This window comes from Acomys minous (assembly GCF_964271855.1).
Source record: "Acomys minous genome assembly, chromosome: 8".
Lineage (NCBI taxonomy): Eukaryota > Metazoa > Chordata > Mammalia > Rodentia > Muridae > Acomys > Acomys minous.
The window spans coordinates 16,405,002-16,426,619 of record NC_140489.1 but is presented as its reverse complement, the minus strand read 5'-3'; the positions used below and the strand labels follow the sequence as shown (position 1 = coordinate 16,426,619).

General features: G+C 43.3%; 1 protein-coding gene across 9 annotated transcripts in view; it reads left to right on the top strand.

Annotated features, from left to right (window-relative positions):
• UNC79 (unc-79 homolog, NALCN channel complex subunit) overlaps positions 1-21,618 on the top strand; it is a 243,657-nt gene that overhangs the window by 137,905 nt on the left and 84,134 nt on the right. For 7 of the 9 annotated variants that reach the window (XM_084793187.1, XM_084793186.1, XM_084793181.1 and 4 more), the window contains exons 20-27: positions 1,303-1,444; positions 5,648-5,727; positions 5,820-5,968; positions 8,529-8,686; positions 9,121-9,302; positions 12,138-12,339; positions 12,926-13,105; positions 14,722-14,787. In XM_084793187.1, the coding sequence (XP_084649313.1) occupies positions 1,303-1,444; positions 5,648-5,727; positions 5,820-5,968; positions 8,529-8,686; positions 9,121-9,302; positions 12,138-12,339; positions 12,926-13,105; positions 14,722-14,787 (1,159 nt within the window). The remainder of the gene's footprint in view (positions 1-1,302; positions 1,445-5,647; positions 5,728-5,819; positions 5,969-8,528; positions 8,687-9,120; positions 9,303-12,137; positions 12,340-12,925; positions 13,106-14,721; positions 14,788-21,618) is intronic. The other 2 variants (XM_084793188.1, XM_084793182.1) reach the window with 1 other exon arrangement.

The following is a 21,618-nucleotide window of genomic DNA, read 5'->3' as shown; positions in this document are numbered from 1 at the left end:
GGAACATTGCCAGGCTCATTCTATGAGGTCATAGTCACCCTGATACCTAAACCACACAAAGTCCCAACAAAGAAAGAGTACTTCAGACCAATTTCCATTATGAACATTCATGCAAAAATACTCAATAAAATACTCAAAAACTGAATCCAAGAACTCATCAAATATCTCATCTACCATGATCGACTAGGCTTCATCCCAGGGATGCAGAGATGGCTCAACATATTAAAAGCCATCAAAGTAATCCACCATATAAATAAACTGAAAGAAAAAAACCCACATGATCATCTCATTAGATGCTGAAAAAGCCTCTGACAAAATCCAATATCCCTTCATGTTAAAAGTCTTGGAGAGATCAGGGATACAGAGCACATACCTAAAAAACAATAAAGGCTATATACAGCAAGCAAGTAGCCGACATCAAATTAAACAGAGAGAAACTTAAAGCAATTCCTCTAAAATCAGGGACAAGGCAAGGCTGCCCACTCTCTCTGTATTTCTTCCATATAGTACTTGAAGTCCTAGATAGAGCAATAAGACAACTAAGGGAGATCAAGGGGATATGAATTAGAAAGGAAGAAGTCAAGGTATCTCTATTTGCAGATGATACGATAGTACACATAAGTTACCCCAAAAATCCTACCAGAGAATCTCCAGGATTTTTAACAGTAATTGCCCAGTTCTACCTCCTCAGCTTCTAGCATCCAATTCTATAACCCTGACTACTGTAGACATGTGAGTGAGTGCCTACAGGACTTGTCCCTCGTGACTGGCACATCTCACCTAGCATCGTGTTCTCACGCATCCTCTGAAGCACGCGCCAGTATCTGATTAACAAGCCATTGTGTGGACAGACATTTTGTTGAGCCATCTGTCTGTTAATAGACACTTGAATTGTACCTCTTTGCTCCTCTGAACTCACACGTTACGGCAACTTCTTGCGCTTAAAGCATTGATTTGTCCAGTTAACCAGAATCGGCATCATGTCTGAAGTCATCACTTCATAAATGCATTGCGAGTGGGATACTGACTTCTGGGACTAAAGAAAGCTGCCTGAGAAGACCAGACAATGCTTTCTGTGTTTTATTTCCCTGCATCTATTTGAAATGAAAGCAAATGTTTCATTGGCCACTGATGTGCATCTCTCCATAGGATGGATGTACATATGGGTGCAGGAACCTTCTGAGATAGGGTCTCTGCCCTCTTGGCAAGCACAAGGTTAGGTAGAACTGGCTGAGCCACCTTCATTGACGTGAACAAACTGTTCGTTACCACCCCTCACCTAGATGCTTTTATTTGTTGCAGGAGCCCACAGACAGCCTTGAAGATAGCCTCCTTTCTTCCAGACCAGAGTTCATTATTGGCCCTGAGGGAGAAGAGGAGGAGAACCCAGCAGCCAAGCATGGAGAGAATCCAGGCAACCGAACAGCGCCCTCAGAACATGCTGGTAGGTAAACTTGGCCGATAGGAAGTAGAGGGTGTACATATTCCGGTTTATACAACTTCTTACCCAAGTAGCAACTTGGGACAAGTCTAATGCTGGCTCCTAATAGTGTAGGCTGTACAGATAAAGCACTTCCCACCCCGTAAGGAAGTGAACAGCTCTACTCTGCCCCCAGGGGATGCCAGTCGTAGAGTCTCTCCCTGGCAGCAGCATCTTGTTGTTAATTATTATCTTAATTTTTAAAAAAGATTTATTTATTATGTATACAGCATGCATCAGATCACATTATAAATGGTTGTGAGCCACCATGTGGTTGCTGGGAATTGAACTCAGGACCTCTGGAAGAGCAGTCAGTGCTCTTAACCGCTGAGCCATCTCTCCAACCCCTATTATCTCATTATTAGATCCTCGTAGTATAGAAACCCAAGGTGAACTTTACATAGTGTGCTGTGTTCTCTGTGCAGAAGACACTGAGAATGGCTCAGGTGCAGGGTGCTGACAGCCTCAACAGACACTTTGGGCATGTGATCAAAGCCAAGTGCTTTTGGATCTAGGCAACAGAACTTGGGTTCACACAACATCTGCATCCTGGGAGATTGCCCAAGACCCTAGACAGAGGCACCTTGCCTAGCTGTGCCCCGGGGCTGGTCATCAGTTTTAGTTGAAAGGATGGCTTCTTTATAAATTATTTAAAGGCTATTGGTGTGTGAACAGAGGACACCAAGATGGCAGGACGACTCAGGAGTCATTTCCTGATTCCTCCCACTCACCAGGCATTTCAGAGAAGTAAGATGCGTCCCCGTGCCTAGGGGAAAATCACACTCCTACATCTGACCTGTGATGCTCTGGGGACTTGTACAGGGCCCGGGACATATTGGGGAGCCTTTAAGAATTTCTACTCCTATTGTCTTTAGACTGTCTTGCTCCTGAGAGGTCCACTCAAGCTGTACCAAAGAGCAATAGTAATTAAAACCACATGGTGTTGGCATTGAAACCAACAAGTTGATCAATGAAATTGAATCCAAGATCCAGAAATAAACCCACACATCCACAGAAACTTGATTTTTGAGAAAGAAGCCAAAACCAGGAAGCATGGGCCTTATCCTTTTGGTGAACAGCAAACCCTGATGGGGAATGCCTTTCTGTGGTTCATGATAACTATATTATCACTACAAAAACCTTCGTATAACTAACTGAGTCTATGTGGATGGATGCTAAAAATGGTTAATAGACCCCGACTAGCTGGCTCATACTGTTTATTGAAAATCAGAGCTGGAAGGAGCTGATGTGTCTCATTGATTCCTTAGTAGTAAAGGCCCTGTGTTGCTTCCTTTGTAATTTCCTCCATCACGGTGGAAATTGGTGGGGAAAATGAAGGCAAATAACAATGCTCCCACCCTGCTTCCTGCAGAGTGCTCTGCCTTTCCCTGTTTCATAGGTTGGAGCTACAAGTAAGATTTTCTTTAATGTAGTATCCTTTAGAGAACCGAGCTGAAACTTGCTGGTCCAGTTCACCCTCCTCCCTTTGCCCATGAGAAGTCAAACCTCAGAAAAGCCAAGTGACTTGCCTGAGGTGCAATGGCTCATATAGGTCATGTATAGTGTATGCTTTATAAGCATAGCGAGAAAGTGAGGAGGATGCTAGCCTCTACCTCTGATTCTATGTAGATGGTGGATGAGGTCGGAGCATTGGGAGATCAGACACTGCATAGTGAGTAGGGGCAGGGAGCTGGAACGGGGCCTCCTGGTCTCTTGGAGGTAATGGCCATGCTTTAGGGCTGCAGCTGCTGATATGCAGGGCTGGAGTTGTGTTTCTGTCAAGCTCTCTACCCAAGGGAAGCAAGGGCCTCACCCAGGATCTGATGACTTAAACTCTTTCTGTGGAAACAAACAGTTTTATTTGACAGCACACAACCCAGGTAATTTGTGCTTCTTTTTGTTGTGTTTGAGATAGTCCAGGTTGAACCTGAACGCACCACATATCCCACATTTGGTCTTGAATTCACATTAATTCTCCTGCCTCAGATGACTAGTACATTGGTTGCAAGACATATCTCCTTCTTCTCTATAGATGCCCCAGTCTCTGATATAAAATGGCAAAGTACAATTACTTTGTACATAATTTATGTATATCCTCTCCTGTAATTTTGAGCTATCCTTAGATTACTTATAATATTTAATTTCACAATACTGGGGATTGAACCAAGGGCCTTGTACATGCTAGGCAAGTGCTGCAGTGTTGGGTTACTCTAAAGCCCTGTATTGTTTATAGAATAATGACCTCAAAGGGGAAAAAAAAACTGTGTGTGTTCAGAGCAGATGCAGCCTGGCTCTCCAGTGAGCCTGGCTTTGCTGAGTCTGCAGATGTGGTTACAGATGTGGGTGTGGGTGAGGTCACTTAGTCTTCTTTATGGAGTTGGTACAAATTCTATTTAAAACATTTGCCCTGTTCACCCCTGTCCTAAGCCCCACTTCAAGGTCCTGTCACAGCCTCAGCCTGATTTCCTCCTTTTGTCTTTTGGTGTCTTGTAAGACACAGTTATAAACTCACTCCTGAGTGTGCCTGCATTGCCTGCACATGGGAAGCTGAGGCAGGAGATTCACGGGCTCTGGGCTGTTTTGGTGTGTATTGTGAGATTCTGACACAAAAAGACAGAATACCATATCTCTCCTTTGATATTTGCCTACACACTCGAAAACTGGTGTTCATTCTGTGCTGTGGCCTTTAACAGCGATCCCGTGCTCCTGTGCAGGGAACCTGGTGCTGCATCAGTGCCCGCAGGGTTCTCCACATCTTTTACATGTTTCCTCTTTCTGCATTTTGAAGGTAGACGTATTTCTTATAGATTCTAGCTATGACTATTACCAAAATGATATGCTCACTTTCACATTGACCACACACACACACACACACACACACACACACACACACACACACACAAAGCCAGGCACTGATGACACACTAGTGCTATCAAATGCCTTTGAGTGGGTGAGCACCGAGAAAGTGACATGTCAACCAAGAGGATTCGGCTGCCATTGCCTCTGGTCCTAGGAATTGCCACAGTGTACAACGACACATCGTACATTATTTTGCCCACCTTGCAGCAGGTTTTAAACATGTCATATTCATTTAATTCTTTGAAAATCTCTTACAATGTATTTTGGCCATATTCATCCTGCCTCTCCCCTAACTCCTCCCAGACGCATCCCCAACCTCCCCATCGCTCCATCTTGTTATTTTTATTTTTGATAACCCATAGACTCCAGTGTATGCTGGCCATATATTCATGTGTGTGAGGCCATCCACTGGAGAGAGTAGACCTACCAAGGGCCACGCTCTAAAAAAAAAAAAAAAACAGACTCCCTCTCCTGAAGCCGACAAGTGTCAAAAGCTCCTCAGCTAGGGCTGGGAGTCTTGGAAATCCCTCCTCTCCCCCACACTATAATACTGCACTAGTTTTGATATCCGATTCGCTAGAGAGCTCTTCTCTATAGAGCAAGGCTATATGGTCACTGTAGTGTTGCCCCATGGTGGAGGCAGAATTTGGAGAACCTCACAACAAGAGACGTCCATAAGCGGTGTGTTTTCACTTGGAAAACACTCACCTGTTTCAAAATGCCTCATTTGTCAGTCTATGTCATAGCCTTGCTGTAGGTGCTAACTCATCTGCACCTCTCTCCTCCGTACCTGCTTATCGCCTTTTAGTGAAGGCATGCCACGTCCCTTCACCCACAGGAGCAAAGGCCAGGCCTGGGGTGGTTCAGGCAGCCAAAGGCACCAGGATAACATGGGGACCCTGAAGTGAAAAATGGAGCCTGGGAATCTTACATTTAGAAGGCTTTCTATATTTTCTCATAGAAGGGCACAGGTGTTTATTGAGGATTGACTGATTGGCCAGTTTAGTTTTATTATTTTTTTCTATAGGGTCTCCCTATGTAGGTCTGGCTGTCCTGGGACTCACTATGTAGACCAGGCTGGCCTTGAACTCACAGAATCCACCTGCCTCTGCCTCCCAAGTGCTGGGATCACAGGCGTGCACTCCATGCCGGTGGGCATATAGTAATATAAAAAGCTAATGAAAACCTTCTACAAACATGTGTTCACTTTCCACCTTTTTATCTTCTCTGGTTTCATGATTTTCATGAGTTAATGAATGTTGGGAGGAAAGGAGCTAGGCTAACCTTTGTGTAATTATTTTCCCACAGCAATAAAGAATGACACGGAGAGAAAGTTTTGCTACCAACAGCTTCCAGTAACATTGAGGCTAATATACACCATTTTCCAGGTAGATTTTTCTGATATATTTGAACATTTGGGTTGGTTTTGGAACTATTTGCTGTTTCAGAAAAGGCAGTAACTGTGTGTTCTTTCGCATAGGAAATGGCTAAGTTTGAAGAGCCAGACATTCTTTTTAATATGCTCAATTGCCTAAAGATCCTCTGTCTGCACGGAGAGTGTTTGTACACTGCGAGGAAAGACCATCCTCAATTTTTAGCCTACATTCAGGACCACATGTTGATTGCAAGGTATGTACTGATAACGTTTTTGTTCACATTGTGCACTTCAATTGTAAGAATTTAAGTGAGAGTAAAATTTATTCTATTTCATTGGATTTTCTTCCTCAGAATATTAATTCGATAAAGAAACTTCCTTCCTTTCTGTTTTTGTTCTTCGGCAGGGTCTCACTCTGTAGCCCCGGCTTGCTTAGAACTCACTGTTCTAAGGGTCCAGGCTGGCCTTGAAATCACAGAGATTCACTTGCCTCTGCCTCCTGAGTGCTGAGATAAAACCTTATTTTTTCTTTTCTTTTGTCTAAATATGAAGAGAGTAGTGTTTTCTTAGGTTCTGTCAAGCAAGGCAGGTAAAATAAAGATTGCTCTGAACTTTCCATTTGGTTTTTTTGTTTTGGGTTGTTTTTTCGAGACAGGGTTTCCCTATGTAGCCCTGGCTGTTCTGTATACTTTCAATTGTTAGGTGCATTAAAGAGGAGGGACTGGGAAGAGAGGAGGGAGGGGACTAAGATCAGGCTGTAAAGTGATTAAATTAAAACATGCAAAAAAGAAGGAAGAGATGATGATGATGAGGACGACAAGGAGGAGGAGGAGGAAGAATAAGAATAGGAAGAAGAAGAAGAAGAAGAAGAAGAAGAAGAAGAAGAAGAAGAAGAAGAAGAAGAAGAAGAAAGGCCCTAGAAAAATGTCAGTGGCAAATAATGCTTCTGAGTGTAATTACATAGGATAGCAATCTCCCCACTCCTGCCCACAATTATTAACTTGATTCTGTCCTCACATTTAGGCTTTAAGGAAGAAAATATTTTTTCACATGATATTTTTAATGATTATTTGGGAATTTCTGATCACACTCAGTCCTCTTCGGTCCATCCTCCCCTGACCCCCCACCCCACCATGAACAGAGAGAGAGAGAGAGAGAGAGAGAGAGAGAGAGAGAGAGAGAGAGAGAGTGAGTCAGTCCAATTTGTGTTGCCCATAAACTCACTTGAACATGGTCAAACTCCCAGTGGCCAGCCTTGTAATGAAAACTGAATCCTTCTTCACCCACACCCGCTGCCGGAAGCCATTAGTTGTGCAGTAAGATAGCAATGATACTGCAACTAAGAACACTGGAGGCCGAACCCCTCTGAGTGTTGTCTCCCTTGCTTTTTAGAGATAGAGGGTTTGAGACTACTAATAAAATAGTGCCCTGGGTTTATGGTGCCTTTTTTTCCTGAGCACCTTCAAATATCTATTATTGTCTTCTTGGAGGCAAGCTAGAAAAGGATCATTTTATAGGTAAGAGAGCAGTCTGAGTCTTAGAAAAGGCTTGTTTGTAACAAAATCAAGAGGCACCTGCCCTTACTTATTTTGTTTATTTGTTTATTTATTTATTCATTCAACAAATATAATGACTTGAAAAAAATTTTAAACCAGAATACTTTGAAGATTGTTCGCTCTAGTCTGGGAAGGGATAGATAATAAATATAAAGAATGATCAGATATTTACTGTTTAATATGGTGTACTTTGGGGGCCAGGAGATGGCTCAGATGATAAAAGTCTCACTTTATAAGTGTGGGGACCTTAGTTTGGATCCCCAATTATCTACTTAAAAGCCAGGCAGGCCATTTGTAACTGCAACTTTCTGGGAGGCAGAGACAAGCCAATCTTGTGGCCTTGCTGGCTACTCAGTCTTAACTAAAGCCATGAACTCCAGGTATGTGCAGAAACTTGGTCACAAGAAGGAAACTGGAAAGCAATAGAGCAAACAACCTCTGGCCTCCACATGTATGTATACTCATGGGCAAGTGCACCTTCATATACACGTGTGTGCACACACACAAGCACACACAGGTACACACACACACACACACACACACACACACACACACACACACACGTACCAGACATTGTTTTACTTTTGAGGCTGAAGGAAGAGATCACCTTGAAAACCACCTCCAAATGATAAACTAGTGTAAGATCTTGGGTAAACTGAGATATTTTTGTCCTGTGCACACACAAGTCACTAGTAATTCAGTGTCATACGGTAAGTGACTATTCTATACAGATCACATGTGTGACCAAGAACTATTCTGGATCAGTGACAGGGACAGGGCTCTGCAGCAGGTACATTTAAGTTAGCATTGTGGGAATAGTGTTTGAAAGGAATATAATATAGATAGGCCATTTCCGGAAAGCAGAAATGTCAAGGATCAAGAGATAGTGGAATTGATAAAAAGGTGTGTGTGTGTGTGTGTGTGTGTATGTGTGTGTGTGTGTGTGTGTGTGTGTGTGTGCATGCGCGCATGCGTGATGGGGGAGAGACAAGAAATGGGAAACACTAGTGAGGTAGCTGAATTTTTTAACATAAAATTTTATGTTAAAGTATGTTCTTCAACATTGTTACATAAAAGTAATTTCTTCAGAAAACCTTAACAGATCCAAACATAAATGTTTCTTGGATGATTATAGTCTTGTGGTCGGATGCACACTCCCCCAGAGCATCCTACCAGCACCTACTGTCTACACCTACTGTAAGTTAGGAAAGGTGACGGGCGATGAGTGTAACGCCTTTGCTGCTCCTTGCTTTCCCAGCCTGTGGAGAGTCGTCAAGTCTGAGTTCTCTCAGCTGTCTTCACTGGCGGTTCCTCTCCTTCTTCACGCTCTGTCACTTCCTCATGGTGCTGACATATTCTGGACAATCATAAACGGCAACTTCAACAGCAAAGACTGGAAGATGAGGTTTGAAGCAGGTACTTCTGTGTTAGTTAAAAATCCTCTGGGTCACGAGGTAAACCAGATGGTCGGTTTTGAATTTTATTTTTGGCCATCATGGTTGATATGTAAAATTTCCAGGTAAGAGCCTCAGGTTAACTTCTTTTTTATGGGGCTCAGTTCTCATGAGGCTTAAGTAGATGTCAATACGGGACTAGTGAGATGGCTCAGTGCATGATAAAAGTGCTTGTCTCCAAGTCTGGAGACCGGAGGTTAGTCTTTTGGAACTATTATGGGAAAAGGAGAGATCCAACTCCCACAGTAGTTTTCTGATCTCCTCACATGTCCTTTGTCATATGCATGCTCTGCCTACAAGTAAATAAATAAATGGAATAGTTTTTAAATGATTATGTATAAAATATTTATTAATATATACACGTATGCCTTTTGTCCTCTGTATCTTATATTGCAGTGGAAAAAGTAGCTGTCATTTGTAGGTTTTTGGATATTCACTCAGTGACCAAGAACCACCTGCTGAAGTACTCGCTGGCACACGCCTTCTGCTGCTTTCTGACAGCTGTGGAGGATGTCAACCCTGCAGTGGCCACCAGAGCAGGCCTCCTGCTGGATACCATAAAGAGGCCAGCACTTCAGGTGATGGGGGCTGCCCTTTATCAGCCCTGCAGACTGCCTGTCAATACCACCAACCCTTGGCTTTGCCACGTGTCTCCTTTAACTATGCTGTATCAAAATACTAAAAGCAAGGTCACTTATACAGTCATATACATTTATATTGTCTAATTCTGGAGTCTGGAGTCTGGGAGGTCCACAGTCAAGGTGCTTGTAGATTCAGTGTCTGACAAAGCCCTGCTTTCTGTTCATAGATGATGCCTTTAACTATGTTGGGCTTTTGTTTAAGGGCAAAAGTCCTATTTGTGAGGACTCTGTCTACATGGCTTTGTCTTCCCCAAGACTCACCTTCTGATAGTGTCACAAAAGTGGTTGAATTTCAGGGTGATGAACTTTTAGGGGAGTGGACACAAGTCCTCCGACTGTAGCACCATGCAGACTCATTTATTGGTGATGGTATCAGTGGAGATCTGTATGTATTCAAATGCGTGTTTTTTAAGTTATAACGGAAACAAGAAGAGCTCTACCTTACCCCAAGCTCTCCCTGTAGAGTGGGAAAAAGATCCCAGAAACGTATCTTATTAAAGGTACCTTGTTTCATTTGGGTTTTTAAAAATGGTTTTTCTTTTTATTTAATATTATTTATTTAATCATTTTATTGTCTTATCACAGCCCCTGCTCCCTTCCCCCCCATTCCTCTCTCTCCTTCTCAGAGGAAGGGAGGTCCCTAAGGGGCACCAATATCCCCTGGCAACTCATGTCACTGCAGGACTAAGGGCATCTTCTCCCATTGAGGCCAAACAAGGCTTCTCAACTACAGGAAAGAGGTCCAAAATAAGGCAACAAAGTCATAGATAGCCCCTATTCCTGTTGTTAGGGACCCACATGATGACCATCCTGCATATCGGCTACTTATGTGGGCTGGGGTCTAGATCCAGCCCATGCAAGCTCTTTGGTTGGTGGTTCAGTCTCTGTGAGCCCCCATGGGCTCAGGTTAGTTTACTCTGTGGGTCTTCTTGTGGTGTTGTTAGTACAACATGCTGATACACTATTTAGAAAGATATCGTTGTTGTGCATGGCAGGAAGGGGGCCACAGATTTAAAGTAGGCTGGCTGATTTCATCTTGCTCAGTTTGCCTCTGGCCTGGAGTTGCTGTTAGAGGCGCTAGATTCTAAGAGGAAATCAAAGTGAATCTTGGTAGGAAAGGATGCCAACAAACGAAGCATCGTGAATCAAAACCAAAGAGACTCAAGCAGGAGGCCTGGAGAGGGCGGTGTATTGAGAAAGCCTCAGAGAGACTGTAGGACTTGGCAAAGGGCACACAGTGCATTAGTGACAGGCAAGACTAGGCTCTCTACTGTTTTTTTTCCACACTGATACTGGCTTGAACTTTGTTGTTCTTATCAAAACTAATAAGAAAGGCAGGAACTAACATTTGCCAGACAGGTTCTGCACTGCCAGGCATGTGTCATAGAAGCGCCCCATATTGCATCACCTCCCACAGCCCTTAGAATAGCTTGTTGTAGGCCGCCAGGGTTACAGTTGGAGAAACTGAAGGTTGGAAAGGTGAAGCTATGTTTCCAGAGTCACAGTGAGACCTGGGACAGACGCCAGTGTGCGGCATAAAAAAGCCCATGTTCCTAACCCCACTCTTTCTTCTCCCTTCCTCCTTCCCTCATTCTCTCTAATACAAAGGCAAGAAGAAAGGGCCACTTGTATAGGGGCTAGAAAAAAAATACAGGATTGTGCTGCCCAAGGCCCAGTCTTCTAGATGGTTCTTCCCAGTTGACGTTCCAGGCTGCTGATGGCCTACTGCTGCTCAGGGCTACTCGATTAGTGGTGATGGGATGGATTAATGGGATGGCTGCATAACTTAACATTTTAAACTTTGAATCAGCTTAAAAGAAAGGCCCACTGACTAGACAAATAGATGCTCCAAGCTGGAGAGATGGCTCAGCAGCACTGACTGCTCTTCCAGAGAAGCTGGGTTCAATTCCCACATGATAGCTCACAACTGTCTATAACTCCAAGATCTGACACCCTCACACAGACATACATGCAGGCAAATCACCAATGCACATAAAATAAAAATAAATAAAAAGAAAGAAAATGGTAAAAAGAAAGAAAAGTAGATGTTCCACCCATTTCCCCTTTAAATGTCTTAATGTATTTTTTTTTTTGCTCATATTCCAAGAAGTAAGGAGGATTTTTTGTTCTTTTACAAACTCACAAGCTAGAATTGTGAGGAAATATAATGACCATTTTCCCATGTGTCCTCAAATGTAATTTAGAGGCTAGTGAGGTAGCTCAGCAGGTACAGGTGCTTGAGGCACAAGTCTGAGGACCTGAGTTCAATTCCCTGAACCTACTGCTTTAGGAGAGAATGGGCTTCCAAAAGTTGCCTCTGGCCTTCACATGTGCTGTGGTATAAGCATTCATGTGTGCACATGTGCGCGTGCACACACACACACACACACATGCACACACACACACACACACACACACACACACACACACACACACAATAATAAAATACAATGTAATGGTGAAAGTATGCTTCTCAGTTGAAAACTATAGATTTTTTTTTAAAAAGATGCACAGATATTTGAATGAAGTGGGTGTCATTTAATATTTAGAAAATGAATGACATACATTTAGTCCACATCTCTGGATTAAAATTGAGGAGGCATTGTGAAATCAGGAGAAACTGCTTATGCATTTTTCTCCTCTAACACCTGGGATTGGAAAGATCCCAGTGGAATCGTTTTGCCTTGAGGACGCTGCCTTGTTCCGTTGACCGTGTGGTGTGTTGTTTTCTTAGAGACTCTTAGATGTTCATGTCTGATTTCTCTTTTCCAGGGTCTTTGTCTTTGCCTTGACTTCCAGTTCGACACTGTGGTGAAGGACCGACCCACCATCCTGAGCAAGCTTTTACTCTTGCATTTTCTTAAGCAAGATATTCCTGCCTTGAGCTGGGAGTTCTTTGTCAATAGATTTGAGACGCTTTCTCTGGAAGCTCAGCTGCATTTGGATTGTAACAAAGAATTTCCTTTTCCTACAAGTAAGTAAGGCAAAAAGACTTGGCGGAAACAGTTCCGGCTAAGACATTGGCGTGCAGCTTGTTCCGCACAGGGAAGAGGATGTCTTGACCTCACGTACTCAGCCCATCAACTGTTGAGTGCTTTGCTAATCTGTAGATTTACTCATGCTGTAGCCATCTCAGATCTGAATTTTCTTCCCTTTCCAGGGGACACATAGTAACCATCTGGGACTGTTCTCTTTAAGTATTAGCCAGTTGTGATGTTGGGAATGTCTATGCGCAGTTCTGTGAGACACATTTGTACTGTGCAAACTCCCATCTACTCATTATTTAGTTGCTTAAGGCGTGCTACGTTCATGAGGAAAATGTAGCAGAATTAGATAGTCAAACCTCACAAGTCAAACAGAAAAGCGATAGTCATAATAGACAGTAGTCATGATGTTTTAAGGTAAGATGTGTCATGGTCATAGAGGGAGGTGGGGGGCTCACGCACGTATGAAAGATGTCTTCTTGTCCCAAAGCTATACTCAGATGGATTATTTCAAAAATAGCTGTATCACATGTCCAGACAAGGAAAGGAGTAATGTCTTTAATTCCTTTTGCAAAGCTATCACGGCTGTGAGAACCAATGTTGCCAACCTCAGCGATGCAGCACTGTGGAAGATCAAGAGAGCGCGCTTTGCAAGAAACCGGCAGAAGAGCGTGCGCTCTCTGAGGGACAGCATGAAAGGGCCAGCGGAATCCAAGAGGGCGCTCTCCCTCCCTGAGACCCTGACCTCCAAAATCCGTTGAGTATCTCTCTTCTTCCTCCCGTGACATCTGTTTAATGTCTCTCGGGAGCTAATGTGTCTTGTTGAGTGTTCACAGAGAGTAGCGCAGTTAGAGAACCGAGCCTGTTCATCAAGTTTGGTCCCTGAGAAAACCACTCCATGGATGTAAAGGTCACGGGTGGCTTTCTCTAGTTTGTGGGTGCAGCAAACTCCTGACTGATGTAGCAGTAGTTCTGAAATGTAAAGGCAGCGAACCCACGATTGCCTTGCCTAAGGCTTAGAGGAGAAATTTATTTCTGACTGCTAGAATATAAGGATGTGCGTGGCAGCTCGGGAACTTGAGTGGTTTCTGAATGAGACTTAGGTAACAAAAGCCACGCAGCTAAAGGGGCAGTGTTCAACCTTTGAATGATTGTCATTTCATGAGTGCTAGGAACAACTACACAACCACTCAGAAAAACCAGTCAAAATCGTGGCTTTTGAAAAAGAAAAATGAGGCTAAACAGAAGTTGGATTCATATTCAACCTCAGATAACTGACAAACGGAAATAAGTTTTGTTGTCAATTTAAAAAGACCACCCACATTTATTTTATAAAGGTCTTTATGTTATGTTCTTAAAGAGAGTTTTCTTAAGTAACCAAATGACTAGGGAGATACAAGTGTTTAATGACAGCACATAAGTGGCAAATAATAAAGCCTGCAGAGTCAAATCACGGAATGAATGACTGAATGAGAACATTTAAATGATTTGCTGAATGAATGAGTATATTTAAATGATTTAATCTTAAATACCACCTATGAAATCCACCAGTTAACACTGTATTAAGCACACTTCTCCTGTCCGAAGCAGAAAGATTTGCATTTTCTTTTCTTTTTTTTTTTTTTTTTTTTTTTGTTTTTGTTTTTCAAGACAGAGTCTCTCTGTGTTAGCCTTGGCTGTCCTGGACTCACTTTGTAGACCAGGCTGGCCTCGAACTCAGCGATCCGCCTGCCTCTGCCTCCCGAGTGCTGGGATTAAAGGCGTGCACCACCACGCCCGGCCCAAGATTTGCGTTTTCATTGGCATTTATTAGCAACAACTTGATAAACATAATCATGTTAATCATAAATATGAGTTGATTTTCTTTGCTACATTTTTCTGTTTTATAACCAGCTCTGTGTATGTGGTATTTTGAATCTTAGAAGAGTCGGTAGAAAGCCTTTTAAGGAATTAATAGCCTTAGCTTCTCAGGGAGCAAAGTTAATCACACCAAAGAATAATTCATAATGGCCCCCGGAGAAGTTGCTCTCAGATCCAGGCTAGCAACCTTAGACTAAATTAACTGCAACTTTTATATGAGTTTCCCAGCCCTTTAATAATCTAACTGACTAGTTTGGGGGTATTCATTTTATTTATTCCTGTTCCTTGTTAATTAATGTACACAGCCATTTTGATGCTTTAAGAGATTTTTTTTTCTTGAGATCAGAAACAAAACACAAAAAATTTTGGAGTGAACATCTTTTATGTGATGTCAATTACAAGTAAGGAAATTAAGCTTGCTTCTCCTAGCCAGTGCAGCCAGCACCGAGTAATTGTCTAGGCTCAAGTTGTCTCTAATGCTTATCTCAATAGAGTTGTTGTTGATTTTTAAGCTGTGAGGTTGACCAGGCATGAGCAGTCTGCCCCGGCTCTCGGTGGGACACCTGAACAGACACCAGGTGGGTACTTCTGATGTTGAGGGGCCATGTGCAAGTGTCTCCATCATAGGTGGACGAGGTAGAGAACCCAGTGTTTCTCATTGGACCGGAGTGATAGTAGGATTTGTGAGCCCCCAAGGGTCTCAAGTGTCTGAACCGCTGGTGTGCCAATTCTTCGCATTGTTTTCTTGGCTGGTGATTTCAGATCCCATTGACTTTTGGTCCAGTAAGAAGCATACACTTGCCCACCTCTCCCTGGACGGCAGGCGTGACTAGGATTGCACTCCTTGCTGCTAAATGCCTTGTTTGTATGTGTAAGCTACACATAGAAACACCGTGTTCATAGATAACAGTTTCCTTTAGGGAAAACACACGCTTCATTTGCATCCCGAAAGGTTTGAGTCACCACCTGCTCATCCTCAGAGCTGCTCTTAATTCCTTGCAAGTCTGAGCATTTTTGTTTCTCAGGAGCATTTCCATTGTTTGGAGGATTTAAAGGTCTTATTCGGGGTGACATGGTCCTTATCCGGTTATAACTTAGCATGACGTTTCCCAAGTGTTGAGCAGATGTTGGCAAGGACATTACTAACTGAATGCTGCCCACACAAACGGTGCCATCATTCACTGAGAGGGCCCTGAGCTTCCTGCATGTCTGTCACATGAACCTCAGAGGCTCACTAAGTGTCATTCTAACAACATTTGGATTTTCATCTGAGTATAATTTTAAATTAAAACTTTTCAGAATGGTATTGACTGACACCCTGAGGGGGGAAAATTACGTAAGGAGACCTTGAAGATCATGAGAATTGCATATTATAAAAAGATGCTGGAAACATGGGAATTCAGGAGTGAGAGAGATGAAAAGGTCCTAGAGATGGTGAATATAGGAAATAGGTGGTGGCAAAAAGTCTCCTTTCTCTTTTGAAAGAGATCAAATGATAAAGAATGGTAAACCCGTGGCTGAGCCCCTCTTCCTTAATTTATACACATCTCTTCTTTGGGGAGAGAGAATAAAACAGAGAGAAAGAGAGGGGAATTTACAAGAACCTCGGATCCAATGATACTCAGTGTCATTAGAAAGATGAGATCTGGGCTGGAGAGATGGCTCAGCGATTAAGAGCACTTGCTGCTCTCGCAGAGGACCCAGGTTCAATCCCCAGCACCACGTGATGGTTCACAATTGTATGGAACTCCAGTTCTGGGGTCTCTGACATCCTCTTCTGGCCTCCTAGGGCACCAGGCATAGGCCACGCACAGTGCACTTATATGCCTGTAGGCAAAGAACTCATACACATAAAATAAAAACAAATAAATCTTCTAAGGAAAGAAAGAAAGGTGGGGACCGTCTAGTTCCTCTTCAGTGAAGTCTTTTGGAAAAAATTCTTAGGCAGTGGCATAAAAGTTCCTTCATTTTATCTTGAGGCTGGTCTTCTTGTCTGCTCTTCCTCGGAAGGCCAGCCATCAGCTATTATTATCCATTCTAATAATCTAACCAAAGGAGACCCTTACATCTGTGTAGAAAAATGTCCATGTGTTCGCTGAGGTTAAGAAAAGCCTTGGGCAACTCACTATTCCACCGAAACTGATCAGGTGGAAAGGGGCTGGTAGCAGCATCGTTTAAACTAACTATGAAGCTAAGAGAATCCAGTTGACACCACCTCAAGGAAGATTTGCCTAGACTTGGAGGCAGTTGGCCCAGCTTTTAAGGTGGTGTGGAACGACCGTCGCATCTTTAAGTTATACTTTCCTGGATAGTGATGTTTTCACTTGGAAGGCAAGGCACGCCCCATCAGAAGATGATACAGGATAAAGGAGAAGTGCTACGAAAAGATTCCTGTTTATTCTAGGCAGCGAGCCCCTCTGTGCAGACTTCCTATTGATTAGGCTGGAAATAAACCAGATGTGATTTAATTCTGAAGTAAAAAGCTTTCTAATCGCTGTCTAGGCTGAACTTTGGGGTCTCGGGTTTACACCTTACAATTTTTTTTTATTTTAGCCTTTACATAGGATTCATGGCAAATAAAACAGAAGCTTTTCTATTGATGGATGGTATACCCAACAAGACCTGTAAAGCGCTACATTCATCTGTAATCTATAGGAGTGAAACCAAAGTCTTTGGTGCGTGAATAACATTCCTAGAATGTGATAGTTGACTCTGGAGGTGCACTAGCATATGGGAGAGGAAACTGAGATTCTCACAAAGGCACAGGTGTCACACATTTGTTGGCAACAGACCTGGCTCTCACACCCAGAGTTTCTGAGCTCCCTGTTTATATGACACATGTGGCCAGGGCTAACAGGAGCTCAGCACATGCCCATTCTGACTTCAGACTCTGTAGCTGCTGGCCTGACGTTTGTGCAGTTATATAAAGTGCATTTTCAGTAATACTATGTGTGTCTACAGTGTCCACTGAAGGTCAGTTGAGTTCATGGTTCAGAGGGTCGATCACACAATACCGAGTAAACAGTGCCAATCACACGAAAGTAAAATGCTTAATTATGCCATGTTTCTCATCCCTTGGGATGAAAAACTGGAAAGAAAGAGGATATAATTATATTTCATACGAGTTTTATGCCTCTTCACCAAAATGCCCAGCTTTGACTTTACAGAACCTTTGGGTGTATGTAAGGTTTGTTTCTCACTCTATGTACAGACACGAAAACCAAAATCCGATAGCATTGCATCATGCTGCTTAGTGCCTGGCTTAAGGTCAGATCAATTTGGAATGTGACTAATGATTGTACACAAGAGCCTCGGCCCGCTTGCTTTCCACCTCAGTAGGTTTTATGAACCCTGCCTTATGGTACATGAGGACACTAATCTGGGTGACCTACAGTGTCCAGACAAAAGACTTACTCCAGACTAGTCCAGAGCTATCCCAGTCCTCACAGCCTGCATTATTCCAGCCTGTAGAGACATTTGGAGACCCATTTACACTTAGAAGAAAAGGTGCTGCGTGCTAGTTAGAAATGATAAAAATGTCTTGCATTGGCCTTTCCTGGTTCCTCTTCAGTGGCCAAGCCTGGGGCTTCAAACAACTTCTCCTTGAGCTTTTTTTGTCCTGCAGATGATTTATTATTCATCTCGCTGGCTTGCAAAGCACCTGTTGACCATGGAGGTACCAGCTGTTTCTATAGGAACCTTTGTGTTTACAAAGATGGCTTTGAGAAGTAACTTTGTTGAACAAACATTTCTGCATCTACTATGCCAGGAACCGTAGAGTACAAGGATATATGATCAAGTGTTTACAATCTGAACTTGCTTAGAGACAAGTAAGGGAGATCAACGTGACCAGCGCATCTGGAGTGAAGGTGGCAGTACTTAGGGTAGTTTCCTTCAGGTGCAGCAGGAGGAGAGCATGTCATCAGCAAAGACACAGGGGGTTTTCATCCAGGTTTTCCCCGGTGGACGCTGTCCTAGTTTGTTTTCTATGTGATAAACACCATGACTGAACACACCCAGGGAAGAAAGGGTTTACTTCATCTTACAGCTTACAGTCCCCCATGAAGGGAAGTCAGGGCAGGAACTCAAGGCAGGAACCTGGGGGCAGGAACTGATGCAGAGGCCATGGAGGAATGCTGCTTGCTGGCTTGCTCCCCATGACTTTCTTAGTTTGCTTTTCATACCACCTAGAGCCACCTGCCTGGGGATGGCACCTCCCAAGTGGTCTGGATCCTCCCACATCAATCATCAATCAAGAAAATGACCTACAGACTTGACTGTAGGGAATCTGATGGAGGTGTTTTCTCAGATGAGAGTCTTTCTTACTAAATAACTAAATAACCAGCACAGGCAGAGTATAAACACATGGTGATAGGAGATAGGCTGGGAAGAAACAAAGGTATGGAGGAGGAACACTGGGGTTATGACGCCAGCCATCAGCCAGGGCTTCCCAGTGTGTGCATGCATGCGTGTGCACACACACACACACACACACACACGGGCACACACGCTTACACACTGGAACTGCTATGAGAAAAGTCATATATATATATATATTATTGATTTATTCATATTACATCTCAATTGTTATCCCATCCCTTGAGAAAAGTCTTAAGCTAAAGGATGAGTAAGGGCATAGGTTGGAATGCAGCCTTATGCATACTGTTTGACCTTGGGGTGTCTGGGCCAAATGCAGAGCAAACTCCTGGAAGTGGCCTTTGCCTTCCCTGCCTGACTGTCATGTGTTACTTTGGTCAGCAAGGTCAGTGAGTCAATTCATACAGAGGAATATCCCCACATTATTATTATTTTTTTCTGTTTTGGGATCCTAATTTTTTTCTCTTATATAGAAGACAAGGTCTGGAACATTATTTGAATTCAGTTCGCTTAGCCATGCATGAACAGTGAGCGTCTACTGTGAAGGGTGCTAAGATGGATAAGTCGTAGCCCATGCCTTCAAGCCGTGCATGTTTTTACAGGGAAAACAAAGCCAACAAATAGATAAAGTTCTGTCTTGCATAAAAGTTATTTGATAAATGCTAAAGGAAACTTTCTTCTTTTTTCCACCCCCACTGCCTCCCACCGCCCCTCTCTCCTTATCTTTGGAGCATAACAGAATAAAGGGACCACATCCAATTACTGAGAGGAGAGTGGGCCTAGGTAATAAGAGCAGCTTATGGGGAGTAGATTCATGGACCAGAAGATGAGAGTGAGTGAAAGTCCACCCTGGCAAGGAAGAGATCCGCTGTGAGCAACACTGAGGGTGGGCTAGTGTTGGCTCTTCTGAGATCCACAGATGTCCTAGCTCTTGGGAATGCCGAGCATTTCGGCTATGTGGGAAGGCCAGGAGATAAATCTAGAAAGGCAGCCCCTGATCCTGCCTGGTGCCACTCTGCTTCAGAGTTTTAGTCTGTTACTCCACTCTGCAAGCATGCTGCCGTGGAGAACCCAGTCCACACTACGTCATGGTAGGCTAGCTCTGCCTGGAGCATTACAGTGTTGTCTGTACTTTCACTTCTGGAAATAAAGACCAAGCCTTCTAAAATGAATCACTGTGGTTAAGGAAGATAGGGGAGCCACAGAGACCAGAATGAAACACAGTGGCTGTTCTAACTGCCACCATGCCTTAGAGGAAGTATGGTAGGCATTCGGTTTCAAAATGGAAAATTTACATCTTTTATAGATAGTTAAAGTAGTGATAGAAGTCCATCTTTTTCATAGGGATTTGATGTGGACCACTTTTCTCTAGGAAGGCAGTATCTGTCATGAACCCACACTATTCTAACGGAAGACGAGGAGCTAAATGCAGACTTGTAGTGTCCAGGGTGGGAGGAGCAGATTACTGGACTAGGAAATAGTGTTTTACGTTATGCACAGGGATCAGTGCGTTTAACAGCTTGTCAAGGATTTCATTGAGACAGTTGAGGGAAGGCGGACTAAAAGCAGCAAACATCACTCTGATGCACTGGTCCCTGAAAGGGGGACACATAGGAAATGGTATGCAGTCATTGGGGAAAATATGGCTTGCTGAGTTAAGAAAGCATGCCCCTGTGAGATAGGGACAAGTACAATGAAGTCTGATGAGTTAGTTTTCTTGCCTGTGACTTGACACAGAGTGGAACTGGGGCAGGACTCTCTCTGTTCTGAGGTCCTTGGCTTATTATTAGGACTGAAATCAAAGAAGTACAGGAGCCAGGCGTGTCTGGGAGATGTGTGCTCTCCTAAGCGCTGCACCCCAGAGCTAAAGGAATTGAGTGCTGAGGCCCTGCAGCAGCAGCATAGCTTGGTGCTATGGTACGAGTGGACCCACATGGAATCTACTTGTACACACGTGCCACATTTTTCTTTTTACCAATTTTCCTGAAGCAGCAATATTATTCTAGTTGTAAAATAATACCCAGGAAGGAAGAAATTTAAAAATCAAAAAATCATTCTTAAAAAATATGTTTTCTATGTATGTCTGTGTGTGCCTGCTTGCCTGTGTGTGTGTGTCTCATGCATGCAGATGCCTCAGAGGCCAGAAGAGGGATCTGAAGTCACCAGTGACTGTGAGCCGCATGGTGGGTGATAGGAACTGAACCTCTACCCTCTTAGGTGCTTTTAACTGACAAGCCAAATTTCCATGCCCCCCCCAAAGGAGACAATTCTTTAATGTTTTTTAAAAAACATATATGTATTTTTTCAGAGATTTACATAAGAATTGCTTTTGGTCAAATCTTATAAATATTCAATTAACTGTAATATGCAATATTGGTCATTTCCTGGTCTTTCACTGGAATAAGTTGCTCTACATACATGCCTCAGTGTAATGATGCTTATGGATTACTCATGTGAGAAACAAATTCCTAGGTGCTTTAAAAATGATTTTAGTGGGGCAGGGGGAAGAATTTCTAAGGCATGTTGCATGTATGTGCATTGCATGTATGCATGTTGCATGTATGCATATTGCATGTATGCATGCCTTCGTGGACAGACTCATAAGACAGAAAGTGTTGATATCTTGGGGCCGTAGTGACTAGTATCAGAAGGTCTCCTGTATTAGAGACCCTTGGACTTAGTTAATTCTGCCTCTCTTTACTTGTTACTCATCCCCTCCCTGTATATCATTTGTGGGTAGGTTAAAATCCTTCTGATGACACAGGGGAACTACCACCCAGGCAGGCTGTGCTGAAGTGTAACAGCTAGCTTTTGACTGGGCATTACTTGATGCCATTGTCACAGTGCAAAGTGGCCGCTAGACAGATCAGTTCTGCAGCATAAGGAAGTATTTCTTCAATCTTGCTTGCCTACACGGGGTCCTCAAAGGTTGGAATTTACTGCCTGGATCGCTGTCGCATCATCTTAGCACAATTGTAATAGATACAACCAAGGCTAGGGTTGTGAAAGTCTGTGCCCGATGCTTGTCCTCA